The 20945-nt window shown below is 37.4% G+C and overlaps 1 protein-coding gene across 1 annotated transcript in view; it reads left to right on the top strand.

Annotated features, from left to right (window-relative positions):
* AHI1 (Abelson helper integration site 1) overlaps positions 1–20945 on the top strand; it is a 238837-nt gene that overhangs the window by 211479 nt on the left and 6413 nt on the right. Inside the window, exon 24 of the mRNA XM_043999819.1 lies at positions 11620–11690. Coding sequence (XP_043855754.1) covers positions 11620–11690 — 71 coding nt within the window. The remainder of the gene's footprint in view (positions 1–11619; positions 11691–20945) is intronic.

The following is a 20945-nucleotide window of genomic DNA, read 5'->3' as shown; positions in this document are numbered from 1 at the left end:
TTGCTAGAAGTTGTTGCTGGGAGGAGGGCAAGTTATTTCTCATGTAGGAGTATTAATTCATCTATGCCACTGTTATTTTCAGAAAGAATTCCCCTCCCCTTTCTTTATCCCGAAGGATAAGAGATCATAATTTGCTGACCATTGTTGGTTGCTTTATCAGAAAAACAGACAAGAACCTTAAAGTCCCATTGTGTGCCTGTACCAGTGAGTTAGACCATAACAGAATTTCACTGTCCATGATTTTTGTCATATAGAATTTCAGTGTTGTATGGTGAGGAATATGCATGTGATTTGGGCTGGAAAAAACACTATAGTTGTAGAGCATAGTCCTATGTCATCTTCTTTGGCATTATCCATGGGTATAAAATTTCATTATACATCATAATATTTATGCCTTCTGACTTCTATCTTCTTTGTTCCCTGGCATATTTATCCAGTGACCTAGCAGAATTAGTAATGGAATTTTGGGGAAGGAAATACACAAAGTTAATAAAAGCTTCAAAGGGAGCCAAAATAGACCAAATTAAGTTAGTAACATTTAAAAAGGAACTGAAATGATTGTGTGATGGTCTCCTGCCCAATTGACTGTGCTAAAAATTGTACTTGAGAGGCAGAGAATCATACTAGATAGAGAGTGGCCTTGGAATTAGTGCCTTTTTGCATTGGTGGTATCAGCTTTAATACCAAGAGTTCTCTCACACTAATGAAATAGAAAAAAAGAAGACTTTGGAAAGATTTTTGTAAACCTTAAATCACCATCCAGATGTGAATGTTAAATTAATCAAACTGCATCACCATTATGAGAATCAAATGAGTTAATTAATATAGTTGAAAACCTTAAAATGCTATAGAAATTTTAGCTGTTATTATCAGGGATTTCATTGGTATGAGGAAATCCCATGTAAATAAAATGTCTATCGGTAAAAGTATGCGTCCTCTCTGCAAATAATGGTCTTAATGAAAGGTAAGGGGGTGGGGGTGGGGGGCAGCTAGGTGTCACAGTGGATAAAACACCGGCCCTGGATTCAGGAGTACCCTAGTTCAAATCCAGCCTCTGACACTTGACGCTTACTAGCTGTGTGACCCTGGGCAAGCACTTAACTCTCATTGCCCTGCAAAAATATATCTTTTTAAAATTTTATTTATTTATTTATTTATTTAAAACTGAAGCGTAAGGGGAGGCACAGGCACAAAAAAGCAGGGTTTCAGGGCTGAGCTGTTTTCAAGGCAAGAAGGCACGTGATTATTGATATTATTATTATTAGAATTAATGTGAATTTCTCGCATATCAAATATTTCCATATTAGAATAAAAGTTTCCAAATAAGGGGAAGGGGAAATAAGTATTTATATGGCACTTACTATGTTCCAAGCATTGTACTAAGTGCTTTCTTTTTTTTTTTCTTTTAACAAATATTATCTCATTTGGTCCTTACAAAAACCCTGGGAGGTAGGTGCTATTATTATCCCCATTTTATAGTTGAAGACACTCAGGCTAATAATCAACTTGCCCAGGGTCACAGAGTGAGTATCTGAGACTAGATTTGAACTTGGATCTTCCTGAATCCACATCCAGCACTACATGCATTAGGGCACCTAGCTGAAACTCACTGTGTCGTGGTGCTTCTTGTCAACAAATACTCATGGTTTTTGCATTTTCCACAGATTCAGATTATCCCTGAAATGTCTCCTTCCAGAGGATCAGAGATTTAGAGCTAGAAGGAATCAGAAAGATTATCTAGTTTAGCTTCTTCATTTACAAATGAGGGAATCTAAAGCTATTAAGTGACTTACCCAAGGTCACACAGCCAGTAAATGACAGCTTCTGTATTTGAATCCAGGTCCTATGACTTTACCTTTACTACACTAAGATGCCTCTCTAATAAATAAGAAGTCAACTATATTAAGTTTATTTGCCCAGGAAAGTATAGAAAATTTTATCCAAATATATAAATTATGATGTAAGGGACTATCATATTTTTTTGCCTCTTTTTATAAAATAATTTTCTTGGGTAAAAAGAAGTATATAAAATATCCCAGTACCCTCTCCTTCTGTATCCTTCAACAAGATTCAAACTATAATGGTAACACTTGTTCAAAGTTTTCTCTTCCCTTGACCTCTTTTGTAGTAACACTTATTTTCAACCAGAATTCATTCATTCATCTTTACAATAATATTTAGTCCCATAGGACTTTAATTATCAGAATCTTCAACTTAATAGCTTTTTTCAAGACTTGTGAACCCCACCCCACATTAGTCATTCAAGCAGCCTCAACACATTCACCTGTCAACATTGTTGGTAGATATGTTTTATCTCATGCCAGGGAAAATTTTTAGTCAGCTGCAAGCTAAAATAAATGGATCAAGAAGAGAGGTAAAAACAAAACAGAAATGCATATTGAGTTTCTACTGGGGAAAAAAAATAGCCATTGGCAAAATTTGCATTTCAGGATTTTTTAAAAATTTCCCTTCTTGACAAGAGGGTCACTGCTATTACAACATAAATTAGGAAACCTCGTTACTGTCTCTAAAATATAGTCCAAATATTAGTCTACTAAATAAGCATTTTATTCTAATTTTGAGGTATTTAAAGAAGAGAGCTCAACTACTACTATTATCTGCAATTTGAATGCACCAGCTGCTGAAAAAATATTTTGGAAATGTATGCAATATATAATACTATACACACATATATAATATATATGTATATGTGTGTATATATAACAAACCCTGCCCTGTTTCATGTGTGTATATGCTTATACATATGTATATTTGTATGTGTGTGTATAATAAGTCTTAACCTTCATTCTAATGGAATGTTACATCTTGGATCAGAAAAAAATGGAAAATTAATAATTGCATTACCTCTTATCATCATTTCTTTAAGAATTTAAGCCATTTTAGGGGCAATTTAGACCATGCTTCTGACATTCTTTGCATGACCCTGGTCAAATCTCTCAAATTCTTTAAGCCTTAGTTTACTCATCTCTAAAACACGGATAATAATAACTATACTATTTCCTCATAGAGTTGTTAAGAGAATAAAATGAGGTCACAGATGTAAAATACTTGGCAAATCCGAAAATATCACATAAATATGCTTATTATTCAGGTACATCTTCCTACTTAACAAATGAAGAGGTGAAAGGAACTTGCCCAAGATCACACCATGTAGAAAGTCATAAGTCCTTTGAAGTCCCAATCCATTGTTGTTTCCACTATGCCCATTTTAATACTTTTCCTTTCAATTTCAGAAGTTTAATATTTTAATTTTAATTTTTTGTTGTTTTAAACTTAATGCACACACAAAAAGGAAACATTGTCATTTATAAACACAGTAGAATAGAAAAAGGATTACATGTAAAAATGCCAATATCTATTATATACAAATTGCTTTTCTGGGGGAGGTCTATAATGAATTTGATATGTTACTTCAAAGCTGTCATGCATTTGTAATTCCTAATGAGCTTCCTTCTGTTACTTCTATGTATAAGGCTGGGTTTGATTGATTTATTCAATCAAGTCATCCCACCTCACATAAAGTAAATTGAAAAAATCAATCTCAATTATAGACTTTAGATTAAATCCAAAAAAAAATCTTTGAAATTGAGATAATATTGCATAGGAATGGTATTCCAATAGACTAGAGAAATTTGGTCATGCCCCAAGGGTCATCTATAAACTGTCAAGCTGGTTTAGAACTAGAGTCATTCTAGAATTTGAAACAAGTGTGATATTCCAGCGAACCCCTTTGATCGGAGCTGTTACGGTTTGGGACATGAGGGAAAGGAGATGCCTCTGCTTTGGCCTTGGCCTAGGTCTCCTCCCAGCTAGCTTTCTTCTCCTTCTCCTTGGCTAGGAGAGGATCTTGCAAGTCTTGGAGGGTTTGAGGGATCTTGGAATATCTTCCTGTTGGTGTCCCAGAGGCATTTTCAGATTAGCTCACAGCAGTGTCTGCACTGGGAATCAAGGACAGATGGGATAGACTCAGCTTCACAAACATGCCAGTAAAGAAACAACAACTTCCCTAAGGGGAAGTTCTTTAGCAACCTATGAATGGGAGAAAAGAACTTCCAGGAGCCAGGAACTATTGCTCCTTTTTTCCACACGTGCTAAACTTGAGCCCACTTTCTTCTACACTCTATACTTGTAGGAAAGTATGTTAGAGACTATGATGGGGAAAGCAGGGATGTTTTGTGCCACCACCTGTTCTTCCTATGCCATCTTAGTAAATACTCCTTTCTAAAAGCTAGTTAAAATTGGCTGACAATAATTATTCTCAACTGATCATTTGCATGGGGTACAGGAGGGAGAGGGGAAACCAACGGTGAGGGCTCAAGCAAATGGCACTAAAGAATTGCTCCTTCCTCCTTAGGAGTGTCCCTAGGACTCTGAAGTAGAGATATAACCTTCCACCAGGACCCTGAACTCTTCTTTGAGAATGAGAGTTGGGATAAGGATCCACAAAGCTTATATGAGCTACATGTGAATTTTTAAAAATATGCTTCAATGACCCTTTTTTGGTATCTTTTCATTTTTTGGCAACAGTATCCCTACCTATCCTCTGTGAGATTTAGAGCTCTACCAACCTGTTGAGAAAGATATTGCAGAGAAGCTCCGCCATGAGGAGAAAGCATGTGACTTGGAAACCATGTGACTTTAGTGTCCAGAAGTTACTGCCTGTTGGTTGTGTCAATCAAAATTACCAACCAATTAGCTTGGAGCTGTGTGTGTGTGGACGGCCCTTTTTCCTGTTTCACAAGAGGTTCTGGGAGTAGCCACTGAGGCGAGGGATTTTCGGTTCCTGACTTGAGCTTTGGCGGGTGAGATGCTGGGCTCTCTTAGATATAGTTAGATGAAGTTTGATTTTTACCTCTCTCTCTCTCTCTCTCTCCTCACCAACTCCTGATGTACTTTAATAAATACTTAAAACTCTAAACTCTTGCTAAAGCTTCTAATTTAAGGCAACCACTCATTAGATTTTAGACATCATAGCTAGAATTTTAGGCCCTTACACTTCTCTCTCCCATATGCCTCCCTCACTCAATAAAATAAAGAAAAATACAATCCTTGCAATACATAAACATAGTCAAGCAAAATAAATTGACACAGTCCTCATGTTCAAATATATATATGTGTGTGTGTGTGTGTGTGTGTGTGTGTGTGTATACACATATGATTCTACAACTATATATCTCTGTCAGGTATTGGGTAGAATGCTTTATCATCAGACATCTGGCATCATCGTTGGTCATTTCATTAACCAGAGTTCTTATGTCTTTCAAAGTTGTTTGTCTTTATAATGTTATTTGTCGTATCAGTTGGCTTCTGGTTCTGATTACTTCATTCAAATCTTCCAAGGTTTCTCTAATACTATCACTGTTATAATTTCTTGTGATGCAATAACAATGTTTTATATTCATATACACTTTTTTTCAATCATTCCCCAGCTGATAGGCACATCCTTATTTTCCAGTTTTTTACTACAACACAAAAAAGGGCTATAAATATATTTTTTAAATATACATATGGGTCTTTCTCCTATAGGTCTTTGGGGATGAGTTTAGAAGTGGTATCACTGAGTCATAGGGCATGTACAGTTTAGTGACTTTTGGGGAAAGGATCTAAATTGCTTTACAGAATGCTAGACTAATTCACAGCTCTGTCAAGAGTACATTAAGATTTTGCATACTTTTCAAAAATACTGCATTAGATAAAAGAGGTAAGTCTTTCCACTGGCAGGGAGATAGAAGTGATATTTAAGAGTCATGTAAAGAACAAGGATTATTCATTTTAATGGGGTAATTGCTATGGTTTGAACATATTTCATAAATACTTCTGGAAGAAAACTAAAAGCAATTTAGCAATTAATATATTTGTAAATAAGTTTTTGATGGTTCTCAACATTTGTTACTAAACTAAGAATGAAAAATAAATATTTTCCAACCTGTGCTTGTTCTTTATTTTGAATGTTTTATGAGCTATACTTTATTTTAAATAAATTCAGATCAAATCCATTGATAGATTAAAATCCATAAATCTGTATCAACTTAATCAGCATTTATTTGCCATAATAATTTTTATTACCAAGGCTACATTTTGTTTTTACTGAAATTTTTTAAAATTTAAAACGAATTTTTAAAAAAGTTTAAAAAATATATTACAAAAGCAGTACTCTTAAAAATAATACTATTCAGGGGCAGCTAGGTGGCACAGTGGATAGAGCACCAGCCCTGGATTCAGGAGGACCTGAGTTCAAATCCAGCCTCAGACACTTGATACTTACTAGCTGTGTGACCCTAGGCAAATCACTTAACCCTCATTGCCCTGCAAAAATAAATAAATAAATAATACTATTCAACTGTGGCTTAGGAAAACCCAATAGGTTTTCAAAGATGAGAAATATAATGATGAGCTAAATTACATTCATTCTCTGAATTATTATAAATATTATTATTTATAATTATGTCAAATTATTATAAATATTACAGAAGAATAATTTGTTGAGATCTAATTGTAAATAGAGAAAATGTAAAAAGTAGACATCAGCACTAGGAAAGCATTAATTATTCAAGTAAGTAATATTGTGGAAAAACACTGTTGTTCTTTGCTATCAGGATATTATACATTTTGTGTATAATACAAAGACTAGCATTCTGTCAGCTTAAATGGTGTCTGTGAATTTTAAATAGTTGATTTTCATTAAGTAGTTGATTCCATGTAGGTTATATACAGCATTTATCATTCTTCTCACACTCTTAATGTCAACTGTGGACTGGTTTGCTTTCTTAAGAAACTATATTCTGAAGTGTTAGGAAATATATAGTCATTGCTTTTTCTAATCAAAGTACACTAATTTGTTATAAGATTGTATTTCATGTATTAAATATTTATTTAGAATTAATCATTAGAATAAATCATTAGAAAGCCCATAGCCTCTGACACAGAGATCTTATGAGGCACATACACCAAAATATTCGTAGCAGTATTTCTTGTAGTAGCAAAGAATTAGAAATAAAATAAATGCCCATCAACTGAGGAAAGGTCAACAAGTTGTGGTACATAGTGCAATAGTGCCATGCCGTGAAAAACAATAAATGTGATGGAAACATAGAAGCCTGGGAAGACTTGTTTTGCTTTTTGTTTTTGTTTGTCCTTTGATCTCTAAGAGGACAGGACTTGCACTGAATTGAGTTTTAGTGAGGGAAAGCTGTGAAAGGTCACCAACCTCACTTTCTCCCCCAGAACCATCTGGGTCCAGTGGCAAGATAGATATCAGGACAACTGGAGATGGCCCCAGATATTTAAGGCAGCGGAAGTTAAGTGAGTTGCCCAGGATCACACAGCTAGTAAGTGTCTGAGGTGAGATTTGAATTCAGGTCCTCTTGACTCTAGGCACTATCCACTGCACCACCTCACTGCCCTAGAAGACTTGTATGAAGTGAGGCAAAGCAAAGTGAGCAGAACCAGGAAAACAATACACAGATTGACTACAATGTTGTCGATATCAGGAACAAGGACAACAAAACAAATGAAACTGAATGCTATGAAATGGTAGTGACCTAGCTTGCGACTAAAGAAGAGATTTGAGAATCTACCTCTCTCCTTTTACAGGTTCAGGTGTAGTTATAGGCTGGTGATGCCACATGCAGTTAAGGTGTTGGTCAGTTTTGCTGAATGTTTATGTTCTGTCTTTGTGTTTCTTCTTTATTGGGAGGGATGGCCTTCTGGGAGGGTGAGAGAGAAAGGCTATGTTAAAAAACAGAGATGAAGCAAAACAAAAAAAAAAGTCCCAATACATAGTTTTTTAAAGAAAGAGTCAAGTCCATCAAACAAGCATTTATGTTCCAGGCAGGGCATACAAAGATAAAAGCAAAACATTCCCTGCCTCTAGAGCTTTCATTCACTTGGGGGCTGGGGGAGGGATGGCCAAATAGGAAGGGGAGCACAAGCTGAGCCCTGAGGGAGAATGCATCCACTAAGTTGGGGGGAGGGGATCAGACAGTATTGGCAAAGATATAGAATGTCATAGATGGGGAACATTAGAAGGAAGCCAGTTTGACTAGACCGTAAAGTGTGTGAAGGCAAGTCATGTGCATAATGCTAGACAATGTAAGCTAGAGGCAGGCTGTGAAGGGCTTTAACTCTCATCTCCCATATCAATCTGTGGCCAAGTTTTGTTGACTTTTATCTTCCTAACATCTCACAATAATCCCCTTTTTCTCCTCTGATGCTGCCAGGCCCTTGTCACCTCATGCCTGGACCACTGCAGTGGCCTGCTGCTTCAAGTCTTTCCCCACTCCAGCCCATGCTCCACCCGGCTGTCACAGTAATCGAACCATGTCAGTGCCTCCCCCCATTCATGAAACCCCAGGGACTCCCAGAATCAAATATCAGATCCTGGATTTGGCTTTTAAAGCCTTTTGTAATCTGGCCCGCTCCGACATTTCCAGGCCTCTTATACTTCGCTCTCCTCCATGTACTCTACAATCCAGTGACACTGGCTTTCCTGGCTTCCTTCCAGCCTCAGTTCAAATCCTGCCTTCTTCAGGAGGCCTTTCCTGGTCCCCCTTAAAGCTGATGACTTCCTTAGGAGATTAGATAGATAGATAGATGGATGGATTGATGGATGGATGGATGGATGATAGAGATGTGTATGTGTATATATAATGTGTATAATATGTGTATGTATATACATGTATGTACACACATGTATCTTGTGTGGGCCTATATCCACATATATAGATAGGGAACTATGTATATACAAACACATATATATGTATGTATATTTGTATCTAGAAAGATAAAACCAGCCCCTGCCCTCAAGAAGCTTAATTTTAATGAAGGCAACAGCATGTCAATAACTAGGTACGTACAAGATGTATAGATGTATGGAGTAGATTGAGAATAATCTGAGAGGGAAAGACAGTAACCACTGAGGGGTACTGTGAGAACTCCCCTATAAAAGATAGGATTTGAGCTGAATCTGAGCAATTCAGGGAAGTTGAGAGGCAGAGGGGAGGGAACAGAACCTTCTAAGCACCACAGGCAGGCTGATGTAGCTGGCTTGTAGGGTTCTTTGGGTGGGGATTGGGGCGGGGGGGGTGGTAGTTAAGAAGAGAAAACGAGCTTTGAATGACCAGCAGAGGACTTTCCATCTTATCAAAGAGGCACTAGGGAGCTCCTGGCACTCACTGAGCAGGAGTATGACGTGGTCAGACCTACACTTTCAGAAAATCACATTGGCAGCTGAGTTGAGGCTGGATTATTAAAATAGGGAGAGACAAAGCAGGGAAAGCATAGTCCAAGGGAGAGATGATGAGGGTCTGAACTCATTTTATGGCTGTGTGAGTGGAGAGAAGGGGGCATACACAAGGCATGTGAAGATACAAGGGAAGGGAAGAGAACAAGCGTCTATTAAGTGCCTGCCATGAGCCTGGCACTGTATCAAGTTCTTTATAAATATTGGCAATAGACGGGACATGTGGGTGAGAACAGGATGGTCCAGAGGCAACTAGGAGAATGGTGGTTCCCTTGGAAGCAATGGGGGAGTCCATAACATGGGTGATTTTATAGAAAAAGTTAAATTCTGTTTTGGACACGTTGGATGGAGATGTCTTTGGAGAGTCTTGACCTTGTCAGACACGTGCTTTAGACATGTCATTTTAACAGTTCTGTGAAGAACAGATTGGAGACTGGAGACAAGGAAGAAAGGTTATGAGGGCTGGAGCACAGCTGGTAACTGTGTGCTTGAAGACAAATGTGAAAGATGTGTTGAGGTAGAATGGATAAGACTTAGCAACTAATTGGTTTAGAGGAAAGAGGAAGAATGAATATTCAACTATAACTTTCAGTCACAAAGATGTATAGAAGAATATTGACACCCTTAACAAAACTAGGAAAATTTTATTAGGAAAAGGGATAGTGAGAGATGAAGATTTACATTTTGATTTGGGGTTTTTTGGTTTTTTTGTTTGTTTTGTTTTGTTTCGTTTTGTTTTGTTTTTGCAGGGCAATGAGGGTTAAGTGACTTGCCCAGGGTCACACAGCTAGTATGTGTCAAGTGTCTGAAGTCGGATTTGTACTCAGGTCCTCCTGAATCCAGGCCGGTACTTTCTCCACTGTGCCACCTAGCTGCCCCTTACATTTTGAATATGTTGAGTATCAGGTGCCTTTAGAAGATCCAGTTAGGAATGTCCATTTGGTAATTGATGGTATAGGAGATTAGGGCTGTAGATAAGGAAGGAATCAATGGAAACTGTTGAGATTATTCGGGGAGGTTATAGAGCTAGAGGAGGAAAAGGCACAGTTTCTTTTGCCGGATCCTTATCTATCCCAAGGTTCTAAGAAGGAGCAGCCAGAGAGCTAAGGGGAAGAACCAATGAAGAGCAGTGTCATAAAAACCTAGAATGGAGAAAGAATGAGGAAGAGGGTGGTCAATAGCCAGTGTATGCTGCAGAGAGATCAAGAAGGACAGGGACTTAGAAAAGGGTATTGGATCAGGCCAGGAAAGAGATATCACATTTTATATTTATATATATATATATATATATATAAAACTTACTTATTTCTAATATGATTTGAGATCTAGAATAATGTTCAATTTTTTCTCCTTACCCCCTTCATAATTTTAATATTCTTAGGGTAATATGTTCTTCCATATAAATGTTATTATTTTATCCAATCCTATGTAGTTTCTTATTGATGTTTTGATGACATCACATTAAATCTGCAAATTAAGTTGAGTAATATTGCCAGCTTACTCACGTTGAGTTTGACCTAGCCATGCACATGGAGAAGTAACATTGTACTTCAGATCTCATGAAATAGGTAACACATCAATAATGCATCCAAACAATAATTAGGGAAATCAGAATAAAAAATTCAGGCTTATATGGAGACTAAGAAATTTTCTCATTGCTTAATTCCTAGGTTAAAGAACAAAATGTAGAAATGATAGATTATAAAAGTTATTGAATATATAAATATAACACATTGAAATTTATAAGAAATAGCCAAAATACTAGTCAGATCAAATTTATATGAGTAAAGGGAGAAAGTGAGAAAAGACAATGAAATCGTTATTCCCAGAGTATAAGTTGATTTCTTCTATTTGCTAATGTACTTACAGAGGCTTAGGTTTTGCTAAATATTTTAAAATGTTTATCAGAAAGGAAATCTTGCATAAAATATACTATCTACCACTTTACAAAGAAAATGATAGATTGAAATGTTTTTAATCAAATAATACAATGTTGAAAGATCACTTCAATTCTGACTATAGTAAACAAATTTAGAAATATTTACCATTTAAATTCAATTACTGTACTATACAATGTCCCTAAAGTCATTCAAGTAGATTTGTGACCCACTCCTTTGACCACACACCTGAAAATTGATTTTATTTATAAAGAGTGTTTCAAGTTGGAGAACTGTTTCCTTGTTTTTAACCACATAGGAGTGAACATATCATAGCTGATAGACAGTCTTTTTCAAAATGGGTATATTCTCTCCTCATTCAGGAAGCTCGTGGGTTTTCAGCATACAAATGTTGGCCTCATTATCTTCCTTCTTTTTACCTTACTGCTGGCTTTTTTTCTTCTCCTTCATCTTTTGCAGATGTCAAAGGTTCTCAGCAAGTCCCAGGATCTTAAATCGTCTGACACACATTTAGATTCACCTGCAATACAGTAAGTGCCAGATCCTCCTAAAGGTAGTTCTGCATTCATTCAACAATTGTCTTTTTTTTTTAATTATGATTTCTTAGTTTCTGGGATTTTTTAATAAGACACTAGAACTGTAAGTTAAATTTAAAATAATTCATTTATGGACAAATTTAATACTGTATCACCTAAAATAAGGTAATTGTCTCCTGAAGATAGGTATGTTACATTGAGACTTATGAAATGACCTTCTTCCTGTTGGCCTTCCTAAGACTGACCCTATCCCACCCTATGATCCTTCTCTTACACACTCTACAGAGATTCTGGACACATCCCGGATCATTTTTGGTCAGTTTCTTCCCTTTCCCACTCGTTTCCAGTAAAACAATGCCTTCCCAATATTCAAGGCCATTGTCCAGATCTGACCAAGTCACCCCAACTCAAAAACTCAGTGGTTCCCTACTGCCTCTGCCTCTGGTATTTAAAGCACTCTGCCATTGGTTCTAACCTACCTTTCTAGCTTTATTTCATATTACTCCCTTTAAATAGCTCTATATTCTAGCCAAATTGCACAACTAGCTGTTCCCTAAATTAAAGCGACCACCCTCCTTTTCTTTATATTTGTTCAAACCATCCTTCATGTGTGGAATGCACCTCTCTTCTCATCACCTCTTTTCAGAATGCTTTTCTTCCTTCAAGGTTTGCTCCTTTGTTATCCACTTTGGGATGTCTTCCCAAAAATATTCCCTCCTCCAATATAACTAGAGCACTTTGGCTGAACTTCTCCTTTGTCCCCATCTTTGTCTCTCCCATCCCCCAGGAAAAAAGCTAGAGGAAGGAACTCTAATACAAAATAATGCTTAAAATATTATATCAGGTAAGTTATTTGGGTGATCTTTTGTATCCATCAGTTCACATTGAGTAATATATGATTACAGTGATAATAATGCTATGATGAAGTCCTACCTCAATGTGCCATGGAAGTAACCAGAAGCTCTTAATGGCCGTGCCAGTGGAGCACAAGCCACTGGTAGGCCTTATTAATCTTGAACTTTGTCCTCACATACCAGCCCAGCTAAGAGGCTCCCTCACCAGGTTTGCCCAGGGTTGATGAGTCTTCTACTATAGCAATTCAGGAAGCTGATGGACTAAGAGATAGAACAGTTAACACTTTGCCTCAGTGTAAGGAATATGCACAGGAATGAAATCGCTGATCACTGTAAGATTTGTAAGTGCAAGTCTCATGATAACCCTGTAAATTAAGCTCTGGAAGTCTTATTATCCCCATTTTATGGGTTGTGTGGGATGTTCAGGAAGAGGAGCAGCTCTGGTGTGAGGGTTTGCCAAGCACTTTTCAGGACTACTCATCTACCTTTGGGGGCCACTGATTCACCCAACTCTCAACTCCAACTCTGGCTCCAAGAAGCTGTATCAGGCACAGCAGCCACACCCCGATAAACTGTCTTGGCAGACAGACTAACCCAGGTTGAGGGTAACCAACAGGCCTCAAACACGAGTTAGGGGATGTCTACCCCAAGCATGTGAAGACTCCCCAGCAGAATGAACGGATGGGAACAATTTATTCCAACAGCCATGAAGACAGCTAAAGCAGGTACTATGGATAGGTCAGAGCTTAGTCAGACACTGTAAACACCAAGGTCATCCACTGCATCCTGGGCGTCTTGACTTTTGTCCTGTCACTGGAATTTGATAGCTTAGAAAGAGGAAGTAAGGCTGACAACTTTATGCAACTCTGCCTCACTTAAATCTAATTCACATACAAGTCAAGACATCACCCATGATGTCATTGGTCCTCTTCAAAAACAAAGGATAAACAGCAATCCCCATTTTATAAATGAGGACTAACCCCTCTACCTGTGTTCCTGATTCCATATTCCATCTCCTCTGGGATCTTGGTCCCCGAATCAACCCTCCATCTCTTTTTCAATCTCTCTTTCTCAAAGTCCCCATAGATATATGCAGTTCTCCCAACCCAAGCCTTTGCTTCACCCTTCCATACCATCAAACTCTCACCCTCTTCAGCCAGTCACAACCACACCCCTAGAATTTGTCACCTCCATTTGTTCACATCTCAGCCCCCTGTAATCTGGCTTATGACTCACCACTGAGTTTAATTTTTTTTATTTTTTATTTTTTTGTAGGGCAGTGAGGGTTAAATGACTTGCCCAAGGTCACACAGCTAGTAAGTGTCAAGTGTCTGAGGCTGGATTTGAATTCAGGTCCTCCTGAATCCAGGGCCGGTGCTTTATCCACTGCACCACCTAGCTGTCCCTCACCACTGAGTTTAAACCACTCTCTCCAAGGTTTTCAACAGTTTCATAACTGGTAAATCCAATTATCTTTTCTCAGTTCTCATTTTACTTGACTTCTGTTCATCTCTTGACATCATCAACTATTTTCTTCTCCAGGATACTCTTTCCCACCTTGGTTTCTGAGATACAAGTGTACCTTACCGTGAGTCTCCTAGTTCTGTGACTACCTCTTCTCCATCTCCTTTGCCAGGTCATTGTCCATTAAATGTGGTTGAACCCCAGGACTCTGTACTGGGCCCTCTTCTTTCTCTAAACTCTCTCTTTGGTGATTTCATAACCCCAATCTGAGCCCCATGGATTCAGTTGCTATATACATTCAGGGGCGACGAAAGGGACTAGACCTATCATTTCACTAAGATAGGGAGCTCCCAAATGAGGAAGCCCATCATCACCACCACCAATGCAGGTCAGAACTTTCTCTGTTACTTAGAGTCTTGAAAACTTCCCAAGAGCATTGAGAGATTAAGTTGCCCAAAGTGACACAGCCAATACATGTCAGAGGTAGGATTTTACCTAGATCAACCTGGCTCCCAAGCCAGTTCTTTATCCACCACACTGTGCTAACTCTCATATTTATGCATTCATATAGCTCCAAGAAATATAGCCCAAATCTCTCTCCTGAACTCCATTTCCATATTAACCACTCCCTCCTGAACAATACCACCCAGATATCCAAAACTGAATTTGTAGTCCCTAAAACCTGTCCTTCTTACAAAGTTAATTATTTGTTTTAAGAGCCCACAGCTCGGGGCAGCTAAGTGGCGCAGTGGATAAAGCACTGGCCCTGGATTCAGAAGGATCTGAGTTCAAATCCAGTCTCAGACACTTAACACGTACTAGCTGTGTGACCTTGGGCAAGTCACTTAACCCCAATTGCCTCACCAAAAAAAAAAAAAAAAGGAAAAAAAAAACAGTCCACAGCTCTTCTAATGACCAAAGTTTGTAAACTTGGGATCATCCTTCTCCCTCAATCCCTACATATCATATATATATATATATATATATATACACATATATATATATATACATATATCATATCATATATATATATATATACATATAGTTTCCATAGGCCACACAAAGATTTAATCTAACCAAATAATTATAAAATATATATATATATATATATATATACATAGAGAGAGAGAGAGTCAGTTGCAGTTGCCCAGTCTTATCTACTCTGTCTCCATAAAATCTCTCATACCAGTTTCCTTCTCTCCTCTCATATAGCTTCCCTCTAGTTACCTAGGTTCATGATCTTGGCATCATCTCTGACTCTTCCTCCCTTTTCCCCTGAGATACCCAATCTGTTGCCAAGTCTTTTTCATTCTACCTCCACAAAGTCTCTCACAGCTATTCTCTTCTATTTATAGAATTTCTAACCAAATTCAGTCCCTCATCACCTTTTTTCACAGACTATTCTAATCATTTCCTAATTGGTCTTCCTTCCTCTTGTCTCCCAACTCCAATCACATCTTCCAAATAGATGTCCAATTGATAGACTAAAATACAGATCTGATGAGATGAAGATCTACTACTCCCGAATGGTCAGTAGTTTCAAGTTACATTAAGATAAAATTTTAAATCCTTAGCCTTACTTATATTTGTATAGCTGATATTTCACAGTAAACTCTTTGAAGTCAAAGACTATATATCGTTTTTGTTGTTGTATCTCCCCTGTACCTAGCACAATGGCTTGCACATAGCAGGCACTTAGTAAATGTTTGTTGAATTTAACTGAATTGTGGCCGTAGTTTCCAATAAGCTTCAGAACCAGGATTCAAACCTGGTTCTTATAATGTCAAATCTAGCCCTCTTTATACCTTTTTTACCTCTTTATACACCCCTATAACAATTCAGTAAAACTTTGCCTGCCTTGAACACTTAGAGAATGAGTCAATCTGAATAGTTGAGAATTTACCCCTCTTTTAAGTATCAGAACTTGACTGAAACAGTTTCTAATAGAAAGCGTTCCCAAATATGTTACCTATTTTCCTGTCTTCTTAAAGAGCTTAAGACTTTTATTCACTACACAAACCTAAAAAAAAAAATTCTGTATGATAATACAGTGATGCCCTTTAGGATCTATTCATGTGTGTAAGCCTGTTCACCCATACATTCAATTGCCCTATATTGTTATGCTTTTTGAGTTCTCATGTCTGCTTTTCTAATCATTCCTTTTTATATGGAATTAAATGGAAATAAATAATGATATAGTCAAAATAAAATCACAAAGTCCCTTAATTGTTTCATTAAGGGGAAAAATAAAATTCTTCATTCAGAACTTTCCAGAATATTTATAGCATATTTCCTGTTCAACGTAGTTGACTCTTATTTTAAAGTACTATTTTATTTTATTTTTTGTCTTTTTGGTGAGGCAATTTGGTGAGGGTAACACAGCTAGTTAGTAAGTGTTAAGTGTCTGAGGCCGGATTTGAACTCAGGTACTCCTGACTCCAGGGCCGGTGCTCCATCCACTGCACCACCTAGCTGCCCCATTTTGAAGTACTTATATTTATATTAATGTTTTAGAAGACCTCTTAGGGAGTTTTCACATGTTTTCCCTTGTATTATTAATAAATACATAGATGCAAGATATTCTTTCTAACTCAAAAGAATTTTACAAACAGATTTTCTTCAATTCTATTTGAAAATTCTTCTTCAATTCAACATATATTCTTCAATATTAATCATTTTCAGATTCTGTTTTGCACCTGACAAAATAATCTGCAAAGTTGCAAAAGATTTCTTAGCACAGACTAGCAAACCACTAGCAAAATAATAATAATAATGACATTTCATAGAGTGGCAGAGCTGGAAAGGATCTTAGAGACCATCCAGTCAAGTTCCCCATGCTGTGAGAGCCCATGACCTAAGCTCAGTGAAATATTGATGTCATCAGCCTTGAAAAAGCTTTGTACATCGAGTCTGTGAAGACTTCTAAAACTCCTTAGCTACAGTTGAGTCTTTTACGAAAACATAGTCTTCAGTAAGGCAGTTGCAAATATTTCTTAAATTTTGAGGAAAATGGCAATTTTAAAAACCAATTATGTCTTTCAGCAGGAAAAAAAGAAGTAATGAATAAAGAACTAGTCATATTTATGAATGGGATAAGGTTACCATTTCAGGGAAAATAACATCTATAACAACTTTGTTTAATCAGTAAGGACCTGTCATGACTGGGAAATAATGAGAGTAGTTTCCATAAGCCACACAAAGATTTAATCTGACCAAATAATAACCATTTGTCATCTATTGAAAAACTGCTCTATACTTGGAACTGACTTATACAAGGCAAAAGGAGCATAATGCAATCTTGAAGTTATAACTTACATTGGAAGAGAAGATTGAACATATGTGAAATAATTAGCAAACAAAATGATGGGGTTAGATTAGATGAAAGTTCCTTAAACTGTGGGTCATGGCCCCATGGGGTTACAGAACTGAATGTGGGGGTCATGAAAAATTTAGAAGTAAATGTTTGATTTGTATACCTATTTTGTATACCTGTATACCTGAGGTCATGTAAAAATTTCTCAGGCAAAAAGGGGTTGTGAGTGGGAAAAGTTTAAGAAGCCCTGGATTAGATGAACCCTAAGGTCCTTTCGAGCTCTAAATCTTTGATATTGCTTACTGACTGCGTATGGGCAAGTCACTTAATCTTTATGAGATTTCATTCTTAAAGATGAAAAGAGAGGGCAGCTAGGTGGCACAGTGGATAAAGCACTGACCCTGGATTCAGGAGGACCTAAGTTCAAATCTGGCCTCAGGCGCTTGACAATTACTAGCTGTATGACCCTGGGCAAGTCACTTAACCCTCATTGCCCTACCCCCCCCCAAAAAAATGAAAAGATCATAGGGAAAAAAAATTAATGGGATCCAGAGAGTTGTCAGAGTCCCTACTGTATCATCTTTCTACTAATTTTAACAGTTCACGTTAATGATAAATATGTATGTGGAATGTGAATAAATTTTGTTTCTCAAAAGACAGTATTATTATAGCTAAGCTCCTTGAGGGCAGGAACTATTTGATTTCATTATTCAGTCATATCCTATTCTTTGTGACCCCATTAGTAGTTTTCTTGGCAAAGATACTGGAGTGTTTTGCCATTGTCTTTTCCAGCTTATTTTACAGATGAGGAAACTAAGGCAAATAAGGTTAAGTGACTTGCCCAAGGTCACAGAGCTAGTAAGTGCCTGAGGCTGGATTTGAACTCACAAAATTGAGTCTTCTTGACTCCAGACCCAGCACTCTGTCTACTGTGCCACCTCTCTGCCCCAGTGTCCTGTACATAGTAGGCACTTTATAAGCATTTGTTGAATTGAATCATTATCATTTTAAAATAATGATAACTTCAACAATAAAAACAAACTCTAAGAAGAAAAAAAATAGAAAATAGAAAATGTCAAAATTCAAGATAGTTTCGTTTCTGACATTTTTTTTTGTTTCCTCCATTAAGATTACAACCACATATACTGCCTCCCTACTTGGAATTCAAAATCACCCCACAACTCTCAGATAAATTTTTCTCAATTGACTAAGTTATTTTCAGGCAGGGGTTCTTAACCTTTCTTGTGTCATAGACCACTTTGTCAGATGTATGAAACCTATGTACCACTTCTCAGAACCATGCTTTTAAATTCAAAAAAATATATGTAGGATTAAAAAGGAAAATAATTATATTGAAATACATGTATCATAACTTTTTTTTTAAGTTCACAAACCCCAGATTGAGAATTCTTGCTTAAAACTCCAAGATACCACCTCACATCTATCAGATTGGCTAATATGACAGAAAAGGAAAATGATAGATGCTGGAGGACATGGGGAAGAATAGTGATACTAATGCATTATTGGTAGAGTTGTGAATTGCTCCAATCATTCTGGAGAACAATTTGGACCTATGTGCAAATACCTATAAAACTGTGCACATCCTTTGACTCAGTAATACCACTAGTAGGTCTGTCCTCCAGTGAGATCAAAAGAAAGGGGGAAAGGAATTACTTGTACAAAAATATTTATAGCACCTCTTTTTGTGGTGGTAAAGAATTGGAAATTGAGGGAATGCCCATCAATTGGGGAATGGTTGAACAAGTTGTGGTATATAAATGTAACGGAATACTGTTGTGCTGTAAGAAATAATAGGGGCAGCTAGGTGGCATAGTGGATAAAGCAGCAGCCCTGGATTCAGGAGGACCTGAGTTCAAATCCGGCCTCAGACACTTGACACTTACTAACTGTGTGACCCTGGGCAAGGCACTTAACCCTCATTGCCCTGCCAAACAAAGAGAGAGAGCATTGTATACAACAAAAGCAATGTGATGATGATCAACTGTGAAAGACTTAGCTACTCTGATGAAGAAAATGATGCAAGACAAGTTCGTAAAAGTGTAATTAGGAAATATGTAATAAAATAAATATATAGATATATATTTAATATGTATATATATATTTAAAAGATCTAGAGGAAAGACTAGAAAATAATCTGTACAACAGCTTATTGTAAGAGCAGTAGAGTTAGAGTTGGAAGTCCTTCTCTGAGTTTCCATTTCCCCATTTGAGAAATGTGGAGCATGAGCTGAGTGATAACTAAAAACCATGTTGACTAAACACTATGATCTTTTGCCTTCATAGCTGTCAGAATGGCAAAATCCATTCCTGCTGACTCTACTAAGAGTTCTGAGGAAGTTTTGAATGAGCCAAACAAATAAATAATTTATATTTATATGGTTCTTTTAAGGTTCACATGCCCTTTCTTTTCACAATGCATACATAGTAGTTCGGGTTTGCTTTAAACCCTTGGGCTTGTGGGGGTAGCTAGGTGGTGCAGTGTATAAAGCACTGGCCCTGAATTCAGGAGGACCTGAGTTCAAATCCTGCCTGAGACATGACACTTACTAGCTGTGTGACCTTGGGCAAGTCACTTAACCCTCACTGCCCTGCTCCCCCGCCCCAAAAAAAACCCTTGGGGTTTCTTCATGCCCCGCACTTACATTTTACATTCCAATGACATTGTAAGATTTACAAAGCACTTTTCTCAGAGCAATCTTGTAAGATACGTGTTTAATTAAAATGATTCAATTAGCCTAAAGAAATATCATTGCCCTCATTTTACAGTCGAGGAAACAGGCTCAGAGTGGTTAAGTTCTTATGTCCACATAGCTAGAAAACATCCAAGCAGAGCCTCAAACTCAGGTCTTTTGCCAGTGATCTTTCTATTATGCCATGCTATCTTTTTAAAAAGCAGTAACATGGGGGCAGCTAGGTGGCACAGTGGATAGAGCACCGGCCCTGGAGTCAGGAGTACCTGAGTTCAAATCCAGCCTCAGACACTTACTAGCTGTGTGACCCTGGGCAAGTCACTTAGCCCCAATTGCCTCACCAAAAAAAAAAAAAAAAAAATGGGGCAGCTAGGTGGTGCAGTGGATAGAGTACTGGCCCTGGATTCAGGAGGACCTAAGTTCAGATCCAGCCTCAGACACTTGACATTAGTTGTGTGACCCTGGGGCAAGTCACTTAACCCCAATTGCCTCACCAAAAAAAAAAAAAAGCAGTAACATGAATGTGGAGGCATTGCTGTTGGCCTCGGAACTGATGGCAGAGTAAATGCACTAACTTCAGAACCCAAGACAGTGGACCTCCTGAACTACAAGGATGTAAATGGGGCTCACTTGCTTAACCAGTTTGCTCATTTGCTACCACTAGAGCTGTTCTCACTTAATGAAAGCATTGCCTTCAGTTTGTGATATTTTCTTGTTGGTGGGTTGACTGTCCATTATTAGTAGCTTTTGTAAGCACTTGCTTCATGTTGCTTTCCACCTTAATTTCATCAATAATTTTATTTGTATATTTTGGGGATACTGATCACTTTTTTATTTCAGAGTTTTCCATGTTTCAGTAGTTTTACTGAAATGCCTTAATTTTTATACTATCAAAAAGATACTAAGC

The sequence above is a fragment of the Dromiciops gliroides genome, chromosome 4 (assembly GCF_019393635.1).
Source record: "Dromiciops gliroides isolate mDroGli1 chromosome 4, mDroGli1.pri, whole genome shotgun sequence".
NCBI lineage: Eukaryota > Metazoa > Chordata > Mammalia > Microbiotheria > Microbiotheriidae > Dromiciops > Dromiciops gliroides.
The sequence above is the reverse complement of the archived record's forward strand: the minus strand, read 5'-3'. Positions and strand labels throughout refer to the sequence as shown.